We start from the raw sequence: 26,901 nt of genomic DNA, 5'->3' as shown, positions 1-26,901 counted from the left end.
CTGGTTTGACAGGCTTATTTCGTTTAGATTTTAGATCATTTAGAATTTAGATCATTTTGTGGTTTTCTGTGCTGTGCCAGGCCTCAGTGCAAAGAGCAAAGCCCCTCACCTTGAAAACAAGACCACTAAAGACATCTTGTGCAGAAGTTCAGAGACTGCAGTAGTGTAACAGTCTGAAGACAATGGGTTTGTCTAGCTCGCAGTAGGGTTAGGGGAGGTTCTTGCAAGTAGTAGGATAGACTAAGATCTCCACCCCTTGCTGCAATTATAAAGGCACTAGCATCTAAGGAACTAGCTAGGGAGGAGTTGAAGGGTTGACTCCTTTCCTCTGGAGCACTGGGTGAGAATGTTGCAGAACTGTTTAACTAGTAGGCAATGAATTGTTTCTTGGGATGAGAGCTCATCTTTTTCTTGTGTCTCCCAGTGAGAAAAATGTGGCTGAAGTTTCTTTTGGCTACTCTTCTCCTGCATGTAACAGCTGCAAAGGAACCTGAGCCGTAAGAACTATCATATTATTACTAATAGTCTGTGTGGTAAGTCTTTAAGACAGTGCTAAAATTAGTGCCATTAATTTTACTTTAAATAATAAATACTGCCATGACTAATCTTTTATATCTGGAGAGTTAAGTTAAACTGGAACATAGATGGGAAGTGAATGGTTCTCGTTTAATATGAAGCACACCTTCTGCCTTCTGCAGAACTTCTATAGAAGTTGACATGTATGTTCAGAAAGAACAATAGTAGCAGTAACAGCAGTGTACTCTGCTAAAAGCAGGTGAGTCCAGGACTCAGGTAAAGGACAAAAAGACAAGAGTTGGGGTCACTGGCAGAGCGGTGTGTGGAACCCAGGGCTAGGTTAGATGGGAGCTGCAGGGCAGGAGTGAGGGGCATCGGCACAGCATCCTATATTTAATCTAAACTAATCAGTGGGTATGGAATAACAATGCTTTGCATTTCTCTCATCTTGTTGAGACTGTTTCTTCTCTTTCTATTGTGTGATCACTTTGATGTTTGGATCTCATAGGCAGTATGTCCTGATGGTTCCTGCTGTCCTCCAAACTGACTCTCCAGGTCAGGTTTGCCTGCAGTTCCTTAACCTCAATGAGACCATATCAGTCAGAGTCATCCTAGAATATGGTGCTGTCAACACCACTATTTTTGAGAAAACCATGACACCAAGTAGTGATCTACAGTGCTTCAACTTCACGGTAAATTAATTTTAATTAATGTCCCAGTGGAAAAGAAATGTAAGGTGAAATAAGACTTATTAAAGGAAAAAAGAAGCAGAGGAGAGATATATAGTGACAGACAAGGAGGCATTTTTAATAAACACAAAAAATTAGAAAGGCCCAAGGAAAGTGATGGAAGGTGATGAAGGTGATGGAAGTGAAATGGGCGTCTCTTTTTAGGAGTCCAGGCCACAGATGTAGCTGTTCAATAGGTTCTGGAGCAAATTACATCAAAACTAACAACCTCCCCTTGATTTTCTGTTTCCTTACAGATTCCTCCTGTCAATTCTGCCCCACTGGCTTTCATTTCCTTCTCTGCTAAGGGTACCACAGTCAGCCTAGAAGAGCGGCGGTCAGTGATGATCTGGAACACAGAAAGCGTTGTCTTTGTGCAGACGGACAAACCCATCTATAAACCTGGACAAAATGGTGAATATCTATTTAGTTTATAACATGTCTCTTAGGAAGCAATTTCTTCAGACAGAAATTCTCTGCCTGGTATTTTCAGTTTGAGCTACAGTCCAGGCAGTTTCTTCAGTTTCTGTTAAGACTGTTACAAGTGTGGAGCTCAGAAAGTCACTTTCAGGATGGTAGGAGACGCTGCAGCCCATGGTGTCTATCATTTTATTTGCCCTTCCTTTGATGCTGGTCAGCATCAAAGACAGTCTAAACACAAAGAGTGAAAGCCATTATTTTAAAATTAATTCTATGTCTTTAAAGACAAAATCATGCTACTTGCCTTCTGGGTTCTGATGGCTTTGGACTTTATATTGTTTTTCCTGCACCTTATTCCCTTATTCCCTTATGCATACTTCTCATCTGGCAATTGAACAGAGCTCCATGTATGCAAAGAACCATTTATCTTTATCCATTCCTTAATTTACTCCTAGGCTTTAAGGCTTCTAACACACAGCTAGAACACTATAGGAAACACTACAATAATACTTCTTTCCAGAGCTCAGCCAGATCGTATAGCCCTTAGACTTGAATCAGCTATGCTTTACGTAGGGATGAGTTCTAGATACATAGCTTGAAGGAAAGCTTGCCAATCAGAATGTGATGCAACCAAGTTGTCCACAAAACATGGCTTTGTTAGTTCTCAAATGTCTTGGTTTTGAGGTGGGGGAAGCAGTCGTCTAAATTATGGAAAGGTAATGCTTTTTAAAGACATTTTGGAAGCACACATTTATATTTTTCTTTGCTGTTGTGGTTTAGCCCCAGCTGGCAATTAAACACTCACCCTCCCTCCCAGCGGGATGGGGGAGAGAATGGGAAGAGTAACATTGAGAAAACACGTGGGTTGAGGTAAAGGCAGCTTAATGGGACAGAAAAGGAAGAAAATGATAATGGTAATCATAATGATAAAAAAATTAATATACAAAGCAAGTGATGCACACTACAGTTGCTCATTACTTACCAACTGATGGCCAGCCTGTTCCTGAGCAGCAGCCTCTGGCCATCTTCTCCCCCAGTTTATATACATGATGTCATATGGTATGGCATGTCCTTTTGGCCAATTTGGGTCAGCTGCCCCAAGTTCTTTTGGCTCTCCAGCCTTCTCACTGGAGTAGTTCTTTGCTCTCCTTTTAGTATTCCTTTTGCAAAAAAAAAAAAAAAAACAACAAAAGAAAACAAAAAAAAAAAAAACCAGTAGAAGATGAGAACAAACTGAACTAAGAGGAATTACACTGCATTAGGAAAAACTGACACCTCATCTGCTTCCAGTAATATCTGGAACTTTCTTCTGTTCAAAGCAACAAACCCTGCTTTAGAGATGGGGAAATGAACAAGTTCGCTTGCATCATGTAGATGGTCACTGAAAGAATTATGGCTGTCACTTAAGACTGCCTGACCCGTGCAGCAGTTCTTGTCTGAGGTTAAGCAAACTTTCATGAATGAATGTGAGAACGCGATACTGGGGAAAAGTCCCTTCAGCAAAGTCTCTGTAGGATTCTTTTACCTTCAGGTGAGTTTTATTAGTTGCATCCTGTGCAAGTGGGACTTTTAGAAGATCCAGTGAAACTGGGAGTTCTAATGAATGCAAAACACTGTGCTCAGCCAAATAAACTACAGCTAATGCTAACAGCCTGTTCCTTGTCTTTTCAGTGATGTTTCGTGTTGTTGCCCTGGATTTCAATTTTAAACCTGTTCAGGAGATGGTGAGTGACTAGTAACATTCCCCTGTATTTAAAACTGCTGGGAGACAACTGCTTCTCAAATTTTAAGTAAACAGCTGCTGTGGATAAATTAAGATGTTGCAGAGACTAAATGCCAAAGAATTAACATGAGTGTAGTAGGCTGGAGTCCTGACACAACACCTCTCGCTGTTTCTGGGGAAGAGGCTCAAAACCCCTTCGCTTTGTCACAGCAGACATTATTTTAGCTCTGACCAGAAAGCCCACAGTTCAGTCTCCTGCTATTACCGTACAGCAACTGTTGCTTGGAAAATCTGGTAAGTCATCCACCTGCTACTTTGTCCGTTTTAGAAATGGGGAGTGAAAATGAAAGTTGTTACCACAATTGTTTATCTCATCAGAGGCACTCTTTGCATTACCAGCAAGCTGCCTTCATGCTCATAGTGCATAAGTGAAGGGACAGAAAGGTTTTTGCTGGCCTCCTCTCATGTGGCTGTAATGCAGAAGACATCAGAGTGTTACCAAAAGAGCTGATGCTAATAAGCAGAGTTAGGATATAAAATCAAAGAAGCCCTAGTCATGGTTTTCATGCATCTCTGTAACTCCACTTACTCAGCTACTCTGGGATTGCACTGAATTCAGTAAGATCAGAAACTGCCCTGACATTCTCATTCGATTTCTTTCCTTTATGTAATGTTCTTATTGAAGTAAAACTGCTATTAAACTGATTAAAATAAGTGATGAAGATATTTGATTAATGGCATTATACTGATTATTGATTACGCGTCTCTCACAGTCCTGGTGAAAAATAATTAATTTGTGTTTGTTCAGCCATCTAATCTCTTCTCCCACTTTGTTTATTCTTCTTTCAGTACCCCTTGATTGCAATTCAGGTAAGAATTCTTTCTCTTTGTACTGTATTATTCATCTACAAATAAAATCTAGGGCACACATGCTTGCATTGGTTTGTATGTGTCTACATTCAGACAAGTCTTGCTCCTAGGTACACTGACAAAAAATTAGCAGAAACTCCATAAAATCCCTGGATCTTATTTGAGCATTAGTAGCATGGAAAACATACCTATACTAACTTCAGCAGTCAAAAGTTGTACTGTCCTTATGCCTACCTTTGTCTCCCTCCCACCTCCACCAGTTTTCTCAACTTATTTTTGGGTCTATCTTTTCACAAATCAAATGCTCTGAAAACTATGAACAAATATAGGCTGTAGATACAACTCATAGAATCACAGAATCATAGAAGGGTTTGGGTTGGAAAGGACCTTAAAATCATTCAGTTGCAACCCCCTGCCATGGGCAGGAACGCATCACACCAGACCATGTTGCCCAAGGCTCTGCCTAACCTGACCTTGAACACTGTCAGGGATGGAGCATTTACCACTTCTTTGGGCAACCTGTGCCAGTGCCTCACCATCACATTAATTACAGGTTATGTTACCACTTCAATTGCATTTTGTAAGGATTTTTAAAATAGCAATCGCAGTTCATGTCTAGATAGTATTCTTGCAAGTTTTCATGTTATACCATGAAGTTGAGTAGACATTACTTTGTTTGCAGTGGAACATACACATTTTGAGCTCTATGTGTGTTTTTCTGCAGCCAGTGCTTTAAAGAATTCAGGGAAATGGTGTGAGTTTTCTTTAGTCTAACTAACATAACTCATGCTAAAAGGTAAATGACACCCTAGTGAATACAGAAGAAATGCTTCCTTCCTTCTTCCAGCAGCTGAAAAAAGCTGGGGATGCTAAAGGGCAAGATTTGTGTGGGATAAGCTCAGCTGAAGTGGGAGCATGAAGATTTTCTTTCTCTCCCCTCTTGACACAAAAATAGAGCAACATGTACTAAGGAGCAGGGAACAGCAGTATTGTTCAACATCACCTGATGATTGAGACCAATACCTAGGCTAGCAGAGGATGCCTAAATCTGAGATCAAGAGATGAGACTCTAGCAACATTAGGAATTAGAATACCAAGGCATAATTTATCTCAGTACACATGCCTTAAGCAATTTCCTCAATGTTTTAAAGCAGCTTGTCCTACTTTCTTTTTTGTTTCTGGTTTTGTGTGCCAGTAGCAGAAGATTTCCAAGGGAAAAAAAAAACAACAAAAAAAGATAAAAGTCTGTATTGTTTTTCTTTTGCAGGATCCACGGGGCAACAGGATCTTTCAGTGGCAAAATGTGACATCAGAGATGTACATTATCCAAATTGAATTCCCACTAACTGAAGAGCCTATCCTGGGGAACTACAGAATTATAGTAGCAAAGAAGTCAGGAGATAAAAGAAATCACTCATTCCTTGTGGAAGAATATGGTAAAAGCCACCATTGGTTTTGTTTAGAGTAGAAAACATTATTAGGTATAAGCCCCTATCAATCAGACCTTTTGACTGCTGAAACTTCAAAGAGCTTCCTGGCAAATGGAACTTCGATCATTTGTCATTAAGAACCAGAGAGGGAAAAGAAAAAAAAAAAATAACATCAAAAAGGCAAATAAGAGAAATTAACCATTTTGCAAAGGTTCAGCCAGGAAAATAATCTGCATAACAAATCAATCCATTGATTGCAAAACTCGCTGTGACAAACTAACCTTCTTCCAGACATGTCCGTGAACTTTCTTGGTCAAAGCTCTCTAAGGCATCTAGACATCACAGGATTCACCTCAGAAGCTCTGCTTTCTCTTCAGAGCTTTGTAGAAATAATTTAGTGAGCTTTTGCAGGTCAGGCCACTTGTCAAACATTTTGACACCCCAGTTCTGAGATCCCATTCCCTCTGCACACTAACACGAGTGATATTATCCTCATTCTCTCTTTCATTTCAGGAAGGCCTGCAAGTTTGCAATTTGTCAGTATTGCTTTTTTTCTTTTCATTCTCTGTCCTAGTGTTGCCAAAATTTGATGTCACAGTCTCTGCACCAGAAAGCCTTACAGTCCTGGATTCAGAGTTTACAGTGAAAGTCTGTGGAGTGTAAGTACCAGGTGCAGAGTAGCTAGGAAATATGCTGAAGAGCAAGAACTTTCCAAGGACTGGGTAAAGACACAGGCTTACTCAAGAGACTAAAATAAATAGTACCTCAGAAGAGGCTGGAGGTTGGTCAGGATTGACTTGGTGGTTGGAGCTTTTCATTTACTTATGTGCTCATCTCATTTATTGTAAGACCGCTCTCTTCCAATTGGTGTTTGATGAGTTGAATTAATCCTTTGAAAGGTCTTTCCTGATAAAGCAGGATGTGTCTACTCCCAATAAACCACTTCAGATGGAGACCTTCGTACAGCAGAGTGCCACTGAATTCTGGCGTGGGTCTTAGGGTTCCAGCTGTCTTTAACTCCCCCTTCCAAGCTTAGTCCTTCAGAGGGACCTTGCTTGCTCTAACACTAAGATCTTGTAATATAGAATCCAGGGTTGAAATCCTGATCCTCTTGCAGATATGAGGAGTTTTGCTTTGACTTTAGTGTGCCTAGAAGCCCAGTCGAATCTGAAGAGTGGATACAACAGTCATAATTTGGTTTGTAGCTATGTCTGTCCATCATGCTTATAGAAGTATTTATTTTTAGGGATGAAGTAGAACTTATTAGTATTTCAGATTCTGAGTTATATTATCTTTTTGTAACAGGAGGAGGGTTAATAAAAGCCTGTGAAACTATTCCACTCTCTGGCTTCCCACCTCACTTCTGGTCCTGCGTCTATCCCTGCATATGTTAACTTAAATCAATTTTTCCGTTATCATTCATGGACCTATTTCCTTTTCCCATAGGTACACCTATGGCCAGCCTGTTGAAGGGAAGGTCCAGCTCAGTGTGTGCAGGAATTTTGATTCACATGGGAGATGCAAGAAGAGCCCAGTTTGTCAATCATTTACCAAAGATGTATGATACAGTTATTATTCCTCTTTGTCCTCTCTCATTTTCTTTCTTCTCTCCCATTGCTCATCACACTTTTCTTTCTGTCTTTGATCCTTCACCTCCTCCACTCATCTTGCTAGGGACTCAGGGTGCCTCGTTTCTCTTCTTGGTTTCCTGCAGGGCTGAAGGAGGTCTGACATGTTCCTTCTTCACGGCTCTGTTTCCCATCTGAAAAGTGTAGACAGTGAAATCTCCATCAGTCCAGTATAAATCATGCTAAAAGTATCAGGAAAAGATTTCACTTGCTAAAGAAGGGTCCTGTGTATCGCTGGCATTCTTTGCAAGCTGTGATCCTTGGTGACAGGATTTTTTTATTTCCTATTCCAGCTGAAGACTGGCTGCCTCTCCCAGGTTTTCAGCTCCAACATCTTTGAGCTAAATCGCATTGGTTACATGAGGAATCTTGATGTGAAAGCTATTGTCACTGAGAAAGGAACAGGTAATACTTTCTAGACAGTCAGAAACTGCAATGGTGGTGTGGCCAAAAGGAGAATAGGAGATATTCTGCATCTGCTTGCTGACTACAAGGATGTCTTCCTGAAGAAGATCCACTTTTATAAGCATAGTAACAATCTCCAGGCAAACTTTAACTCTGAAGCTATATGAAAGACAAAATGTATCTTCCCTTGGACATTTCTTACAGGCCTGCAACTCACAGCTACTCAGACTATTTCCATAACTCGGGTGATGAGCAGTATACAGTTTGAGAATGTGGATCGCCACTACAGAAGAGGAATTCCTTACTTTGGACAGGTAAGTAAGGGTGTGGAGAGCTTGTATTGAAGATGACTGACAGGCAATCACATGACAACAGTAATAGGAACATTTGGGGCACTGTCTGGGGTGGGTGGTGCTCTCCTCCAGTCTCCTTTTTACATACAGTGCACTATTAGTAATTCTATATACTGAAGAGTATTAGTATATTCTGAGTTTAATTTTGCCAGGAATAGTTCTAATCAAAACAATCCAATAACTATCACCTTTCTAACTTGTATTTTTAGCTTGATATAAATCACTACCTCTCCCTTTAGGACTGACTGTCATATGACAGCTAGAGATTAATAAAAACACTGGAGGTTAAGGGAAGAAAGACTGAGAGGAATTTAAGAAAAAAAATCGAGGAAATAACAACAGTTTCTGTCTTAAAAGCCTTTTTCATGATTTTATGTTTTGTGACAAATCCCACATAACTGTCAGTGGTTTAAAGGGTAAGGATAAATCTCTCTCTTTCAGTTCATGGGTTTTTTTTTTCAATGATGAAAGGAGAGGGGATATCTTACCTATGGCACTGAAAGGAGAGAAGAGATTGTCTTTCAAGGACTTGTTTTCCCCCTCTGGAAGATGTCTGTACAACTTTCTCACTTAGTCCCCACTCCGATCTTCAGATTGCTGTGCACCTCTATCACCCCTTACTGAAGGAAGGGAATCAAAAGGCTCGCTGGGATAACGCACCACAGTGCATTCCTCAAACACAGGCGTTCACATGTGCTAGAGGTTAAACATGCTGAAAGACACCTGGTAGGAGCCTGGAAAGTCACATCTCAGACACAAAGCTTCTGCTGCTGGCTTCAGGCAGCTTCTTTGCTTTTGTGAAAACCCATCCCCCTTCCCCCCCCCCCCCCCAAAATGTCGTATTAGGGGACATATTATCTCAAAGTCACTGATACTCATATTTCCTCAAAATGCAGCATATCCCAGTCCCTGTCCTGGTGCCATCACATAAGATTCATTGCCTTTTCCTGCCCTGTGAAATGTGTGTGCTGGATGTATATCGTATGCATTTACTTTTATTGCATTCAGTCCCTCTGAAGTCAATATCACCCTGAGTACTGCTGTTATTTTTGTTTCAGAGGTCATTCGTCTCTGTGCTGTTTCTGGACAGTGAGGATAGTCAGTGTCTTAAGCTTGTAATTAATATATTATTACTTCTGCCATCTTTCTTTGGGAAAAAAAACAAAACAAAACAAAAAAACCCAACTTAAAATGAATGTTCAGTTCTAACAACCCAGAATTTATGCCTGATATCTTTTATTTGTTTGTTAACACATGAACAGCAGAAACAGTGGGGACAGAATGAGAAAAGAGTTTAAAACAAAGAACTGAAGGAAAGGTTTTCAGAATACTGAAAGTACCAGCAGCAGACTCTCAAGACTAGCAAAGATTAAAATGGAGGAAAAGGGGTATATCTTCAAGCTGGAAATGTGTAGCCAGAGGGGTCTGATCAGGAAAGAGATGAGACATAAGTAGTTCTTGCTCCACAAAGGACGTTATCAATGATAAAGCAGATGCTGAAGAAACTCCTGCTCCAAACCTCTTAAAATAGCTGAAATAGATGCCAGAATGTGAAGTAAGAAAGACATTTCAATTCTTAAGTATTGCTTTGAAGGGATTAAAAAAAACAATTCTGTTTGGTGAATAAGGGAACACAAAACATTAGCATCTACAAACAAAAAAGATAACATGCTTGAGCATGTCTGCTGTTCTCTTCTACAGATCAAGCTGGTAGACAAAAACAACTCTCCTATTTCCAGTGAGGTTATTCAGCTATTTGTCAATAACAAGAACACAGCCAACTTCACTACTGATGATAATGGCATTGCAGAGTTTAGCATTGACACATCCAAAATGTTTGATCCTGAGATCAGTCTAAAAGTGAGTACCAAATAAGACTGAGTAGAGACACAAAGAGAGATGACTCTCTCAAACTGAACCCTAAAAGAATGGGATGAGGTTTGAATTCTGGTAATAAAAATAAAGCTTTCTCTGGCTTATTTCATATTCTAGAGGTCTCAAAAACTACTATTAAAGTAGTTAGGAAAACGCCTGAGTTGTTGCAATGCAATGGCTGTTGCAAGGCTGCAAGACCATTGTAGTGCTATTCTTGTACCTGTTTGGCTTTAGATGCAGTTTTGAAATAGATGCATTCTATCACCTGATCATTCTAATGTCAGTATGTGATAATGATTTCCCTAGTGACATGTATTTTGCTTTCCTTTTCTTCCTCACTCCCTCTCCTGCTCAGGCAACTTACAAAACCAGTGACCAGTGCTACTCTGAAGGCTGGATAGAACCTTCCTACCCCGATGCGTTTCTTTCCATCCCGCGCTTCTACTCCTGGACTAGCAGTTTTGTGAGGATTGAACCTTTGTGGAAAGATCTGACCTGTGGGCAGAAAAAGATGATCACTGTGCACTACATTTTGAACACAGAGGGATACAAGGGCATAAACACCATAAGCTTCTACTATGTGGTGAGTGCAAGGTTGTTGCATGGTTTGTTTGACTGGACAGCTTTCTGACAGTCCATCCACAGCAATTACAGCAGTGAGTACTCTTACAGCTTTCGGATTTCTAGCCAGCACAATGACAGAAACAACACTGAGGTGGTTTGCAGAACTTCCTGCTCAGGGAAAATGACCCCCATTTCAGGCCATGTTACTCTATCTCATAGTAAGGACCCACCTTCATAATGTCTCAAGCCAGGGTTCTTGTCCCTTCCCTCCAAGAAACCCTTTGCAGTCCCTGCCTCCCCTTTCCCTTCATTTTCCTTTTGCTTCCTGACTGGTGACGAGGGTACTGGTAGTAGCAGCAGCAGTGGCAGCAGCCTGCATGCCCCGAGGCTGATTTTCAAGCATTTGAAACCATCTCAATGTACATGCTTTGATTGCCCTGTCCACATACATTGAACTCAATTGCTGTTTTCTCCCTCCAACCTCTATCAACATATAGACGTATTGCTCTTCTCTGCACAGGGCATGGCAAAAGGCAAGATTGTCCTTACAGGGGAAATCAAAATTAATATCCAAGCTGGTAAGTTAAGTTGCTGATACATGTGTCTGCATTAAAAAACAATAAGAAGTCATGGTTGAACTGAGGACCAAGTCAGGACTTCCTGGATGTATACAGCAGCTACTGAGAGGGATGTATCGCTCTCCATCCATTCATGTGTTCATGATACTACCACTAACATCACCATAAAGCCAGATTTAGTCCAGCACCTAGATCATTTGATATGAGTCAAGTAGTGTCCTGTAAAGATCTCCCCAATGGATAATATAAAGAATGCAAAGTGTCCGCCTTAGAAAGCTGTTTGAATGTGGTGACATATTTAAATCCACAATAAATCTGAAAGTATCTGGATCTAAACCCAGGCATGTCACCTCCTGGCAAATCCAGGATTTTTCCATTTATTGTCTAAATACAGGTTTCTCCATTGACTAGTACAGTTATATGCCAGTTGAGGATGGCTACTACTACAGCAGATCTTTGCAGTTCTCTGCTTACTGGTCTCTTTCTCTCTCCTAACAGATCAAAATGGCACTTTCACCATCCCACTTGTGGTCAGTGAGAAAATGGCTCCAGCCGTTCGGTTGCTGGTGTATATGTTACACCCTGACAAGGAACTGGTGGCAGACAGTGTCCGATTTCCAGTTGAGAGGTGTTTCAGAAACAAGGTGAGAGACACTAAGATACACCAAGTCTTACCTGCTGCCAGATAAATACAAATTCTTTGTGCACATATTCATAACAGATTTCCAGTTTTATTTCTTGTTTCTATCCACTTCTCTCAATGTTACTGTCTTCATTCCCCTTTTGTAATCTCTGGCCTTGTATCTCTCCTCTATCACCACCTCCTGGCCTTATCATCAAATGGTAAAGCCCCTTTGAACATTAAAACCTACTTTTTAGGAAACCCGTATTACTCCCAGATGGTTCCTGCCTCTCGAGCTATGTTAGCATCCTATTTGGTTTAAGCTGCTTTTTCTTAAGCATAGTGTACACACTTTAGCCTTATCCCACTTCGTCATCTAATATTTTACACTTTTCTTGAAAAATGCAATTTGCAACGTAATCACACTTTTAGTTTAAATCACTTGAGGTAGGCTTTATTGAAGCTATCACAGGAATTTAAGTGTGCTTCCTGCCTAAGCCCCCATTATAGCAGAGGGCTGGTCAACAGAGGCAGTGGGGACCAAACATCCGTCTACAAGCAGGCTATCTGTGCTATAACAGAAGAGCCTTCTACTCTCCTTCTTGCCCTCCACACACACAGACACAGTCAGAGAGCAGCCCTGAGCAGTAGTGATGAGCCATACCAACATCTGTTTGATAAATTTCAGGTCCAGTTGCAGTTCTCTGCAAAGCAGATGCACTCAGCTTCCAATGTCAGTTTAGTCATTGAAGCTGCTGCCAACTCCTTCTGTGCTGTGAGGGCAGTGGATCAGAGCGTGCTGCTCCTGAAGTCTGAGACGGAGCTGTCTGCAGAGACGGTAAGCTGCCCAAACAAACACATTGTCTTCTTTTTTCCACATTCATTTCAGCATCTCTCCACTTGAGATTGTTAGACCATGTTAACATCAGCTGTTTTTCACATGTACTGGTCATAAACCACCTGCAATAGGCAATACACAGCTTTTGTTTCTTGGCAGTTGGAAGCCCTCTTTCATGTGGGATTTGGTTTAACCAGTCTGTTAACAACTGTTATTAGCCACTCTTCCCAGTTTGGTGTCATCAGCAAACTTGCTGAGGGTACACTGCCCCATCATCCAGATCATTAATGAAGATGCTGAACAGGATTGGACCCAACATCGACCCTTGGGTACACCTCTAGTTACTGGCCTCCAACTAGATTTTGTGCCACTAATCATCACCCTCTTGGTCCAGCCGTTCAGCCAGTTTTCAATCCAGGAAAAAGCATTGTTTCAAACAGGCTAACATCTCAGCTCTGGCAATCTGCAGCACATGGTGGTGTAATCAGGATTGATCTTTCCATACAAACAAGTTTTGTGTTTCCTTCCCCCTCACAGATATACAGTCTTCATCCCCTGCAAGACTTTCAAGGCTATATCTTCAATGGGCTCAATCTAGAAGATGATCCCAAAGACCCCTGTGTCTCATCTGACAACATCTTTCACAAAGGCTTGTATTACACACCTGTAATGTCTGGATTAGGACCAGATGTATATCATTTCCTCAGGGTAAATGTCCTGTACATTAATCAAATCTATTCAAGTGTGTTTCCACTTACATAGCTTTAGATATTTCTGCAAATAATGCTGTTAGTAAAGCTCATACATGACAAACTATCCTCATGGACATCTGTTCTCAATTGATGCTGGTGCCTACTGTGATTTTCCAGCATGCATCACACTCCCACAAGTCTCAGCATAGATGTCTCTGAGCATGTGTCTGCATAGATGTCTCTGGATATGGCGGAAAAACAGTAATGAGAAAGTGGGAGGAATGGAATAAACCTCAGCTACAGTATGGTTATGGCTAACACAAAAGTGTGTTTTTTACAGGATATGGGCATAAAATTTTTTACCAACTCAAAGGTTCGGCAACCAGTTGTGTGTACTAGTGAGTCTGTAAGACCTCCACCATATTTCTTGAATGCAGGATTCATGGCTTCTACACACCATGTCAAATCATCAGGTAATATAGGTGACAGGAAAGAGATTTTATATTTCTCCTTAAATGAAGTGGTATTCATGTGACATGGAGGTGGACAGTACTCATGAATCATATTGGGATTGATATTTATTATTGGTCTGGCACAACATAAGGTGGTTTAAGGTAATGGCCAATACCTAAAAACATCTTTCTGATTCATGTCCAGTTTCATGCTGGAAAGTGTTGTCAAAAAAAGTGTTGAGTGTCACACAAAACTAACACTGTTGACACTGGTTCCCTTCTGACCAGAGCTTGTTTGAAAAGACAGTGCAACAGTGTGGACAGCAAATAGATACAAGAGCCAAGTGACCTGAGTTCTAGCCCTAGGTCTCTTGCTCATATCTGGAGACCAAAGGACTTCAAGTCATGTTTTCTTTCTTTGTGATATCAGATTATACCTTAAATTAATCAATAAATTAAATTAAATTAAATTATTAATTAAATTATTAAATTATAAATTAAATTAATATTTGTGTGGCATTACTGATAATCTCAGAGGGATGCTAATCATCCTTCACACTGGCCCATGCTTATTAGAATCTGTCTTTTCTATGAGTCTTTGTTACATGACCCAGGTTTCAGTAAATTCCCATTATCTCTTACAAGCTGAAATTGCTAGAGAGGAACGTGGGAAGAGGCTTACCCTTGAGACTATTCGGGAATTCTTCCCTGAAACTTGGATCTGGGATATAGTCTTGATCAAGTGAGTACTGTTTCTTCCATATCTGCCTTTTTATTCAGACTAACTGAATTCGTCCCCTGATGTCCTGCAAGTTGGCAATTCCTTGCCACGTCTTCTTTCCTTCTGGCCTGGAAGACCTAGTTTTGTCAATCGTCACCTGACCACCTGCCCTCTTCTTTTCTGTGATAAAATTACCCTGTCCCAAAGACATCTATTCCCAAATGTGTGTACCATGAGTCATATTCTCTTCCTAAGAAAATGAACACGTCTATTTAAAATATGGGTCTGTCCACAAGAATTCTGAGTTTTCTTCCTAAACTCAGGGAAATCATGGGCAGAAGAATGGGCTTTTCTCAGAAGACTTGAGTGATAAGTTCTGGGGGAACTTGGGTGTGGGATTTCTGCAGATGGAGCAGGAATAATGCTGGTTTTCAAAACCCATCGTCTCTACTGAGAAGCAAGGTATATGAAATCTAGCCTTTCTAAAGTCATCCTTTATGCATTTCCATCAGCTCTACTGGAAAAGCCAGCATCTCATATACCGTCCCTGACACCATCACTGAATGGAAGGCCAGTGCATTCTGTGTGGGAGAGTTGGCTGGATTTGGTATGGCTGTGCCTACCACCCTGAAAGCTTTCCAGCCTTTCTTTGTGGACTTGACCTTGCCATACTCTATCATCCGAGGAGAAGATTTCCTGCTTAGAGCAAATATCTTCAACTATCTTGACCACTGCATTCAGGTGTGTACTCCTGCCCACATTCTTAGACCTTACCCCATCTCCAAAGAAGCTGCAGCAAAACGATTAGTATAGGCGACTAGACCTGTCCCTGCCCTTGACTGCCATACTGCACATTGTATCTGACCATAAATTATCCTGACTTGATTTGTCCTCCAAAACCACTACAAAGCAGAGGGAAACCTGTGTGAACTTAGACCAGGATGGGTGTGTAAGCAACTGTCTCACAATCCATAGAGGAAGGAACAAGTGCTTGGCAGAGTATCATTCATCATCCACAGTCATGCTAGCCATCAATAGCTGTAGTGGGGTCTTTTCTTTAGGGATTTATGTGAAAGTGTGAAGAAATGAAGGGCTTGTGCTTGCCAAACATAAGAGAGTGGGACAAGCAGGAACTGGAAAACAGATAAACCCTTGCTCCCTGGGGTGAAAGTTCACAGAAGCACCAAAACAGGGCTCACAAAAGTCCAGTACTTGCTCTACAGAGTATTTGTCCAGCTAAAGGCTCTATTGCTCGCAGGCACTGGAGGACAGTACTCTCGATATTCAGTACTTTCCAGGCAAATTGGTTCACAGCTACACTGTAGTTTTGCATGGAGAAAGCTTACACATGGTTTAAAGGATACCTGAAGAAAGAAAACCAGGGACATTTTCTTTGGCTTCTTTTTTCTTATGCTGTATCTAGGAATCCTAAAAAAAGGCAGGTGTGGAGTCTAGATTTCTTCTGCTTGCTGAAATATTGAAAATCAGCCCTCCAGTTTCACAAGGAGATCACCAGCAAAAAAGTAAAAATCAAGACGAAATTTAGGAATGTTTTTTATTCCAAACAGTTTGACCTAACAAAACAAAAAAGTTTAGTGTTTTAAACAACCTAGAAAAAAACCCCAAACCTCTGTTTTTGAGTCTTTCATCTCTTAACCTTGTTTTCCAAGTGTTTCGACAATAACAGAAGAACAAACACTGATCAGTGATTTCCTTTGCAAGTTAGTTCAAGACCATTAGCACCAGGTCAACAGAATATAACCCAATATCCTGATCAGGAATCAGATTCATGCATAGAATGTTAAACATGTCAATGGAGAATGTCATGAGAAGCAACCTGTTAAGGTTACATTTAGTAAAAGATTCATCCAACACCATCATCTCAGGCCTTAACCTGCTTTACATTGTTAACACTGGACTTAAAAAGAGACTAGCTCACCCACTCTACCAGTAAGCACCATTTGCCTATGGTACAAAATATTCATCCCATCACATCCCTCTTTCTCTTTTCAGATTAATGTTTCGCTGTCAGATTCCCTTGATTATCAGGCCGAACTCACCTCTCCAGAGGATGATGGATGTGTATGTGCCAAACAAAGAAAGACCTACATCTGGAATATTTCTCCCAAAGAAATTGGTGTGTTTGAATTTATCCCTTTCTCTGTCCTGAGATTGATACTAATCAATTTATACCTCACCTGAAAAACCGAATCCTCTTCTACCCTGGAGAACTTGGTCTGCTACTGGTCTTTCCAGCTGTCTGGGCTAAAAAACTTCTCCACAACTGCAGCGTGTTTATCATTCCCATTTTCAGAGATCAGTTCTCTTCCCACTTCTTACCTACAGTGACTAACCATTCATTGTGTTGCACTACTTAACATCTGCAGATATTTGTTACCAGATGAAATTTCTTACTTTAGCCATCATTCTGCATGATAGAGGTCCATTTTTTCTTATTTTCTGCTACTATTTAAGGTAATGTAATATTCAGCATTACTGCAGAGACCAAGGATGTTGAACCTTGTGAAGGCGAAGCACCTAGGAATGGCAGTATTGACTACAGGGATACCCAGATCAGAGCACTGTTGGTTGAGGTACGGCTGACAGCTCTTACTGTCTGCCCTGTACTCCCTTCCATGAGGAAACAAGATTGCAGCAGAAGTGCCGAAAGCAAGTAAAAGCTTTTCAGATTCCCTAAAGAACTCCTGATTTGGCTCCACCTTCATCTGTCTGGGACAGGGTCTGGCTGTTCAATCTAAGACCAAGTCCACTCCCATCTGATGTCCTCTTCCTTGAGGATCAGTGGGTGTTGGTAAGTGCATGTCTGCCTCATGCAGAGGAGAAACTGGAAATGAGGGACTCCATCTGATGGGAACTCCCTTTTAGTTGAAGCCACATCAGGTATGAATGTGTAAAATGTTGCTTCAATCCAGCCGTCTTATGATTCAGGAGGATGGGGTGTAGGGTGGTTCTTCTGTCACTGCATTTCTTCTGCATGCTTTGTTCTCACTCACTGCTTGTGTCTCTTCTTCCCATGGCCATGCAGCCTGAAGGAATCAGAAGGGAAAAGACTCAAAACTACCTGGTGTGTACAAAAGGTAAAGTTCTTACATGTTGCTGTCTTGAGTGGAACTGAAAGGAAGGTTGGAGTTTGAATTGTTGCTGTCTCTCCCCTTTTTCCTGGAGTTGCCCAAATCGCAGCTAGTGTGAGTGTTGCAGTGCAATTCCCTGCCATGAAATTCCAGTGTGATCTGGTGCATGTCATGTAGGCACTGTCTGTGCTGCAGCCAGCAGCGCTGAGATGCTAAAGGAAGGCTGCTATGAGACTATCAAATGGAGATGATCTTTTTGTGCAAAATCTGTCCTGTGTTTCATACACTTGTAGAAACTCAGTTTACTCATGTTGGCTGCTTGAAGGATAATTGTAGCTTGCAGCTTTCTGCTTCTAGTGGGAATGGGAGAGGGAATGTAAAGCTCCTTTCCAGACCATCTCTGGTACTGGCAGCAAACAGTTTCCAAGGTTTCATGAAAGCTCTGACTAAAAGAGGCACAAAAGCAGCCCTGGCCCTCACAAACCAGCTCTCCTCACAGTCTCACTGAAAAAATCTAGAGAGTTCACAGATACTAAGGCCTGTGAGCATCAGCCTTACCCTGCTCAACTGGTTTCTGTGCAACAATGACAGTCACTGTGCCATTTGGTCTGGTTTTCACAATTTTGTTTTTTTTCTGTGCCCCCTCCTCTGTTGATGTCCTTGGTGAGAGCTGTGAATTTCTATCTATTGCTGTCTCTTGTGTGCAATTTTGCGCTGTGCAATTTCTGCCAATTGTGTGCAATTTCAGTGCTATAACCAATGTTCCCATATAAGCAACCGCAGATACTGAATATTTTTCTCCACAGATGATGTGGTTATTCAAGATGTTCCTTTAAGTCTACCTGCAGATGTGGTGGAAGGATCAGCCAGAGCTTCCTTTTCTGTTGTTGGTAAATATATGATTAATAAAACATGAAAAGAGAGAAATGTAAAAACATAAAATGAAAGCTTTTTCAGGATTCAAACTGCGAGTTTCCACTCATTGGTTGGAAGCTTTTGAGCAAAGAGACTGATTCTCATCTTGTCCAGGAATGTTCTTTGCTGTATCAGTGAAATTAAGATTAAATATAAGTTACATTTTCCTTCACTCTTCTGTTTAGATTTATTGCATTTAAATGTTTTGCTCTGAAGTAACATAGTTCTGGGTTATGACCTCAGCCTACATCAGCCAGACTCATGCCAGTATGACCTTTTTCCCCTCACCCATCTGCACATCTGAGATGCTAATGGAATCTTTTCAGTCTTTTCCCGAAAAGGACTTGGACTTGGTTGCATGACTCACTAGTCATATAATCTCTGCTTTGTAATGTTGGTGATTTCAGCTCATTCCAGAAATCTTTTGCTGAGTCTGTGCTATCTCTCCTAAAAATAGCAGTTTAGAAGTTGCCTATGATACATCTACATAACCAATGTTCCTTTCCAGCATTAGTTGTTACTTCTGCGAAACATGGTTCACTGTAGCATTACTGGGCTGTTCCCCTTCCATCCTCTGGAAACAGAAGTTTTCTGAAAGTTCTTCTTTTTATTTCTAATAAGTATCTGCTTGAAGTGGCACTACAATAGATAATACTTCTGATGTGGCCGATTTAGACTAAGTAAGGAGAGACAGGGGAGGTATTTCTTTGCTGACTGCAAAGCAGAACAGAACAAATCACTTGGCATTGAGAGGGAATTTAGTGTTTGTTGAAGGGAAGTTACTGTTTGTTTCAGTGGCCATGAGTTGTACTAATCCTCCCTGGCATCTCCTCTTCCCCAGGTGACATCATGGGCACTGCCATGCAGAATGTGCACCAGCTCCTCCAGATGCCGTTCGGCTGTGGGGAGCAGAACATGGTCCTGTTTGCACCCAACATCTATGTCCTGGACTATCTGAATAAGATAGGGCAGCTGAGTGAGGAGATCAAATCCAAGGCCATAGGATACCTAGTGAGTGGTAAGAGCTTTTTGTGCTTCCCTTACACTGGATGCTGAAATTCCCATGGAGGCCCAGCAAGCAGAAGCAGCAGCATGGCTATCCTAGTAGTACAGCACTGCTGCTGTAGCAGAGCTCAGTGACCCAAGGATCTGCCCTGATCAAGACATTTGTTATTTTTGCTTTGTCTTCTTACTTTCCTTATCCTATTTTTCTGAGGCTCAGCTGTTAAGTTTCCTTTGAGGTTCTGTCTTTCACTCCTTTCCTCCTTTTCTACTCAGGCGCAGCATGTATCCTAATCATGTTAGCTTAGCTAGAGCACAGAGCTGATGCAGCTCTGCCTATTCTGTGACTCAGTGTTCCTGCACAAGATGACCCATGCTTCCATCAAAGCTCCCACTGGGATCCCCTGCTGGTTGGTAGATATACACTGCCTTTCTACTCTTTCCTACTGTGGTTTCAGGTAAATCTGATAGTAAACAGAATAGGGTTTTGTTTTTAACTTAGGGAACACTTCCTTTTCCATGTGTCTGCAGGCTACCAGAAGCAGCTGTCATACAAACATCCTGATGGGTCCTACAGTATCTTTGGCACCAGAGATAAAGAAGGGAACACCTGGTGAGTGACTGTGAGTAGAAATGGCTCAGAGATGAATTTGCATTGAATTTGTATGACACAGCTGACATTTTGGTTTGGTCTCCTGCTGTCTCCCATGAAACCCAATGCACTGCAGTGCTCTGTAGCTAGGATCAGCCCCAAAGTGAGCAGAGGACACCCTTCCCATGTCCCATATAGCTACTACTCCTGTAGCTACTGTCTCCTGGAGGAGCACAAAAAGAGAAGGCAAGCCAACAACATGCTGGTTGAAACTCTTCATGCTTATGCACAAACGGGAGCATGACTTTTTCTCTTCCTATTTCCAATCCTCATCTCACAGCTTCATCTTTTCCTTGCAGGCTCACTGCCTTTGTGTACAAATCATTTGCACAAGCTAGTCACTTCATCTATGTTGATGAAAATGTCCAGGCTCAAACCCTAATGTGGCTGGCAAGCAAGCAGAAGCCAGATGGCTGTTTCCGAAGTGTTGGGACACTCTTCAACAATGCCTTGAAGGTTGTAGAGAATTACATCTTGGTCAAACTTACACTCTTTTCATTAACAACATGCTCTCCCATTACAGTCAAAAATTACACTTTACTCCAATCACCTGTCCTCTGCCAAGGGGTAACTTTCCACACTTTACAATGGCTATTTTCTGCTCAGACAGCTTCCCCACACTGTCCTGTGAGCACCTGAGAGAGGGTTACAGGGCAGGAGCTTGAGGGAGTGATGTTTTTTGAGGAGATAGCAAAAGGTTTCTCTTGATTTAAAAGCTATTTCAGAGCTCCTCACTCATGTTGTTCATTGATTATTCCTCTCTCCTTGTCTTTTTCAGGGAGGACTAAATGATGAGCTGTCTCTTTCTGCCTACATCACCATTGCCATGCTAGAAGCTGGTCACTCCAGCTCGGTAAGGAGACCTTCAGGTGCTGCTATTCAGCTGAAACTGGTCCCCAGTGTTGACTTAGGTCCAGCATCTCCTAAAAATTGCCTAGATAGTAAAGAGAGAGAGAGGGAGAGAAATTGCAGGAAATTTGACTGTGTTCAGTATCTGCACTAGTTGCTGTGATAGAGAAGTTCTCCATCTGTAGAGATGTGGGAGAACCACCAGTGTGCATGTAGAAATTGTCAGACCTCAACTCAGACCTCAATTGTCAGATCAGGATTAGATCTTCTATTTGAGAGCCCCAAGATACTGAGTGACACATTTTACTTTCTGGTAAAAAAAATCAAAGAGTAATAACCCACACACTGTGGCTTAGCCTCAAACATGGCTCAGTCAAGAAAGTAAATTATTGTAAGTAAATCCATAAAGTCTACAAATGGAACTAAAAGCTATGTTGGAAAAACAAAGGTCCATCAGAGTGAAAAGCCCATCTGTCTTATCTAAAAGGTAGCCAGTACAAAGGAAACTACAGAGGAGATGTTAGATTTCAATATATGAGTTTCTCTGCCTCCAATTTGTCACATCCTTTCTGAGGACCTTCCTGATTAATGCATCAGCGAGGACACAGAGTCAAACCGTGAACATTTTTTGCTTGGTGTAAACCTAGTATGACTCCACAGAATTCTATTAAAATTAACCCAGAGTCACTGATGGTAGAGATTACTAGGCTGGATTTGCTCAAGACAACAGGCTCTTGACCTTGAAAGTGCAGAGTCAATTATTAGTCCAATAAGTCAACCATATACTGGGCTGCATCAAAAGGAGAGTGACCAGCAGGTTGAAGGAGGTGATCCTGCCCTTCTGCTTTGCTCTCGTGAGACCTCACTTGAAGCATTGTGTGCAGTTCTGGCGTCCTCAACATAAAAAGGACATGGAACTGTTGGAACAAGTCCAGAGGAGGGCCACGAGGATGATCAGGGGACTGGAGCACCTCCCGTATGAAGGCAGGCTGAGAAAGTTGGGGCTGTTCAGCCTGGAGAAGGCTATGTGGAGACCTCATAGCAGCCTTCCAGTATCTGAATGGGGCCTACAAGGATGCTGGGGAGGGACTCTTCATCAGGGGCTGAAGTGAGAAGGAGTAATGGGTTCAAACTTGAACAGGAAAGTTCAAGTTAGATATAAGGAAGAAGTTCTTTACTGTGAGGGTGGTGAGGCCCTGGAACAGATTGACCAGAGAAGTGGTAAATGCCCCATCCCTGGCAATGTTCAAGGCCAGGCTAGACAGAGCCTTAGGTGACTATGGTCTAGTGGGAGGCATCTCTGTTCATGGTAGGGTGGGTTAGAACTAGGTGGTCTCAAGGTCCTTTCCAACCCTAACCATTCCATTAATTCTACAATTATCATCGAGGTAAGCAGAAGGAATTAGCTGTGAAAGAAACAATACAGTCTTCTGTTTATAGACAGTCATCTTTAAGAACACACTGAAACACTACTTGATTTTTCTGATGTTTCCTCCAAAATCCCTGCTTAAAAATTCTGCGTTCTCTCTCCTGAAGTCACTGTACAAACTAAAGTCCCATTCTCATTGCTGTGATAGTGACAAGATGAAGAACAGGTTTAAAGAAAATAAATGTTTGATCAGCTGAAGACCACTGTCCTGAATTAGACTCATGTGGTTTTACTGGTTTATTTGTTGTTCTCTTTTTTTAAAGTATCCTGTAGTCCGAAATGCCTTTTTTTGTCTGGAGGCTGCATCTGAGAAGAATATCAGTGAAGTTTACACTCAGGCACTCATGGCCTATGCTTTCTGCTTAGCTGGAAAGGCAGAAAAATGTGAATCATTCCTCAGAGAGTTACAGAAATCAGCAAAGAAAGTTGGTGAGTTTCAGCCTATTTGGGAATTTTGGAAGCGGGAAGAGGGACTAGATCTTTCTGCTGGTATGTGGTCTAACCCTGACAATAACAAGAGTATAGGCACTTGAATCAACCTCCACAAATAATCTATGGAGTTAATTTACAGCACATTTGTTGCTCTGTACACAGTACTTGTGAGAAAGAAAGAGTCCAGGATACAGCATGTCTCTGAGGCAGCATAGAGCAGTGTCACCTATAATCCATTTTGCTTGCTCCTCGCCCTCTTTTTGTTCAGATGGCTCACAGCACTGGGAGCAGGAGAAGAGGTCGGCATCAGAAAAATCTCCCTCCTTCCTTGATCATGCCCCATCAGCAGAAGTTGAGATCACCAGTTACGTGCTGTTGGCATTGCTTTATAAACCCAACCGGAATCAAGAGGATCTCACAAATGCCTCAGGGATTGTGCAGTGGATCATCAGGCAGCAGAATCCCTATGGAGGTTTCTCTTCCACCCAGGTGCCAAAACTCCCTTCTATTCCCCAACCATGCTAGGAATTGGGGCAGGTTCAGGGTGCCAGTGGGGCTTTGACTACCTAGTCTTATTTCTCCTTTGTATCTGCTGCCTCAGACACAGAGACCAAACCTTTCCCATTGAGAGACCAAAATACTTTCCCCCCTCTTCTTCTTAACTATGGAAAGGTTAAAGCCATACAAGAGTAATTTGGCCAGCAGCAAATAGAGATACTTGTGTTGGGGATGGGCCTAGAAAACACCAAGTCCTGGCTCTTATATGACCAAGAAACAGTCTGTAGGTCCCTACAAAACACATGCTTCACCATTATGAAAAACTCTATTGATCAGATTTTGTTGTGAGATCTTCATATGAGTAGAGAGATTTCTTCCACCCTAAAACATCTATGCCAAAATGAAATGGATCCTTATATATGAGAACCCTGAATGATACACAAATTCAGGGTTTCTTTAGCCAGGATGAAGCGACTCTGCTTCATATTGGAACCATGACTTCGACCTCCCTGCACCAGTCACACTGTGTAGCTAATTGCCTTTTATTTTCTTTTCCTTCAGGACACAGTCATTGCTCTTCAAGCCCTCGCTGCTTATGGTGGGGCCACCTACAGTCCTGTTATGCAAAATATAGTGAAGATCACTTCCCAAAAGCCATTTGAGAAGATATTTATTGTCAACAATGCTAACAGGCTCCTGCTGCAACAGACTCCCTTTCCAGAGGTCTCTGGGAAATACAGCCTAGCAGTGAATGGCAGTGGATGTGTGCTTATGCAAGTAGGTGTCTACTCTCCTCTTCATTGTGCCTCACATCACGTGTATGATACAGCCATGTTTTTGATGTTTCTCTATCTGACTTCTCTTTATTTTTCCTAATTATTCGATTGCCGTAAACTATTTTAAAACTCTTTTTCCCATCCCACATTCTGACTCCTGTGGAGCCACAACATGGAAAAAAAGGAGTCCTTTCTGATCAGCAGCTGGTTGCTCTCTGGGAGGTACAAGTACCTTCATTTTTAAAGAGCAGAAGTCTGGTGTGTCCGTCATTGATGTAAACAAGGATCTTCCACATAAAACCAAGGGCGACATTGCCAGGGAACCTCACTACATCTGACACTTGTTGTTTGGAATGCAAAACAAAAACCTTGGCATGCTTGAATAAAAGGGCTTTTTCCTTTTCCAGACAGTACTGAGATACAGTATTCACCTTCCAGAGGGGGCTTTTGGATTTTCTCTCTCAGTACAGACATCAAATGCTTCCTGCCCACTGGATCGACCAGGAAAATTTGATATTGTCCTCATAAGCAGGTAACATTCCATCAACAAAACAGCTGCACAGAAGACAAGACACGCAGGGAAGATTGCTGTGTGTATCCAGTTCTGTTTATAAGGTCAAGAATCATAAACTGATCAATGTGTTGATGATAGCAGTCCGTAAGACACAATATCGCAAAAGACCTTGTGTCAGTAACTGATGGTGGTAACACATATTTGGCTCCCTCATACTAGGGGCTTGTGCCTCCCTCTGGCTGCATGAGGCCAGAAGGATGGTCCAGGCTGACAGGGTCCTCTGTTGTTTCAGTTACACGGGGAAGCGCAGCAGCTCTAACATGCTCATAATAGATGTGAAGATGCTCTCTGGCTTTGTTCCTGTTAAGTCTTCCCTGGATAAGGTAAGCTATAGGCGCAAGATTAAATGAGTCACCCCAGGGACTGAGAAGACTGGTCCTGATGAAAACAGAAGCCTGGTTAAGAATCATTCACTCACAAACCCTGTGAGATGTTTGCATGGCTGCACTTCTCATTACTGGGTGGAGGGAATGCCCTACAGGGAGCTGTGACTACACAGACCTTCCCAGATTAAAAACTAGGAAGGGCTCCAGCTTGAGCCTGACCAGCTGGCAGCTGCAACTGGGAGCTGACACTGCACAGGTAAGGAAAGGGTGGGAAATCTGCCAGACTATACAACACCGAAGTCAGGCAGTATTCCCCAGATTAACTGTAATGTCTCTCATGCACTCGGGAAGTGCTAAAGTCAAGTGGCAGGAATTGCTTAGTCCTCTCCATCTATATAGCATCATTTAGTCTCTATCAGCTGCTAGCTCTTGTTAGCTGGCTAGGAACAGAATCCTGCAGCCATGCAGTGGTAGGGGCTGAGGTAGAACTTGGTTTTTAATGTTTTATAATTATATTTATCTCCAATTCCTTGTTTTAAAGCTCATTGACAGTCATACAGTGATGCAAGTAGAACACAAGAAAAACCATGTTCTCCTTTATCTGGAAAACGTAAGTTCTGATTGCGGTTTATTTGATTTTTACAAAGGATGCAAACAGCATGTAATAGATGCACCTGCAGTGTGAATATACTGGGTAAATTGTGTGTAACATGTTCCCTCCCTCATCAGTTTTCCCCTGTAAAACTTAAGGCTACTTATTCCTCAAACTGCATTTAACATCCCAAACTCCCAAACGGTTTCAAACTGATGCCTGCCCAGCTAGCAACTGTAAGTTAATAAAAAAGAAGTACATAGAAATTAATCAAAATTCCTTCTCCTTTCAGTCAATAGCAGATAAACACCAGAAAAGAGGTCCCTTTGTGTGTATGTCCCCTTGGTAGGGTTGTCATAAACCTCAGTCCTTCCAACAGGACATGAAACACTGCTCTGCTCTGGGAAGATTTTCATTACTTCTCTTACGCTAGTATTGACTAACAAAAGTCAATACCCCAGTGATGTACATCGGTTCCCATAAGTTTCTTGGTGGCAGATAATGCTCATGTCTGAAAATGGTGGGGTTGGAATACCAAACTTTATCATTCTGACCACTGGAGAATTAAGCTTACTCTTTTGGGACTGTTTTTCCCTCTGTGGCAATAGGATGTGTAATAACTACAGAATCAGGTAATACAAGCAGGATAGGAAAACTACAACACTTCAGTTTCACTGTGGACTCTCCGAACATATTTCAGATAATGGACGTCCCTCATGTGTATGTGTGGCATCAGTGGGATTTGGAATACGCAATCTATCGATTACCGCCCTCGTCTGCTCCAGATGGTGTTGTAGAAATAAAAAGACATGCAATCCTTGTCCCTCCATTCGCAGATCTCACAGAAGAAAGGGAAAGAAATCACTTTCTCAGTTGAGCAGGACTTTGTTGTGACCCATCCCAAGCCAGCTCCTGTGCAGATCTATGATTATTATGAAACTGGTAAGTCTTTGCTTTAAAGCAGTACGAAGTTTGGGGGAGGGACAGGGACAGCAGAAGCACTGCATGCATTAAGGGAGATATAGAACCAACCTTCCTGGAACCAAGATTTCTCTGACCTCTTATCAGGATCTGGATTTAGTATCAGGGGAGAAACTTATTTCACTTCTGTGATCTTATGCTCAAGGTGACAAGTGGGCATGACTAGAAAGCTACAAAAATTCGCATGCCAGAATGAAGGAGATTTCGAGGATCTCTGGTTTAAGTATGCATGGGGTGTATCTACCTCCAGGGAAAGGCACCGGAAGTGGTCTGCAGGCTAATAGGAACTTTTATTTCCTTCTCCAGAAGAGTATGCTGTTGCTCAGTATATGTCACCTTGCAAAGAGGCTGTTGCAGAAATGGACTAA

At 41.8% G+C, this 26,901-nt stretch overlaps 1 protein-coding gene across 1 annotated transcript; it reads left to right on the top strand.

Moving 5' to 3' along the window:
- Positions 1–375: 375 nt before the first annotated feature.
- LOC136007175 (ovostatin-like) lies at positions 376–26,901 on the top strand. Its single transcript, XM_065665093.1, is given in 35 exon segments — positions 376–497; positions 1,025–1,208; positions 1,502–1,658; positions 3,336–3,388; positions 4,237–4,257; positions 5,525–5,693; positions 6,262–6,346; positions 7,134–7,245; positions 7,609–7,720; positions 7,925–8,034; positions 9,775–9,933; positions 10,304–10,531; positions 11,033–11,090; positions 11,589–11,734; positions 12,401–12,550; positions 13,088–13,258; positions 13,583–13,715; positions 14,340–14,436; positions 14,928–15,156; positions 16,429–16,552; positions 16,891–17,009; positions 17,462–17,513; positions 18,314–18,397; positions 19,264–19,440; positions 19,956–20,037; positions 20,376–20,532; positions 20,855–20,929; positions 22,618–22,783; positions 23,055–23,275; positions 23,846–24,061; positions 24,468–24,592; positions 24,867–24,957; positions 25,502–25,570; positions 26,389–26,494; positions 26,840–26,901. Coding segments are annotated over 35 exon segments (4,422 nt in total).

Source organism: Lathamus discolor, chromosome 1 (assembly GCF_037157495.1).
Source record: "Lathamus discolor isolate bLatDis1 chromosome 1, bLatDis1.hap1, whole genome shotgun sequence".
In the NCBI taxonomy this organism is placed as follows: Eukaryota; Metazoa; Chordata; class Aves; order Psittaciformes; family Psittacidae; genus Lathamus; species Lathamus discolor.
The sequence above is the reverse complement of the archived record's forward strand: the minus strand, read 5'-3'. Positions and strand labels throughout refer to the sequence as shown.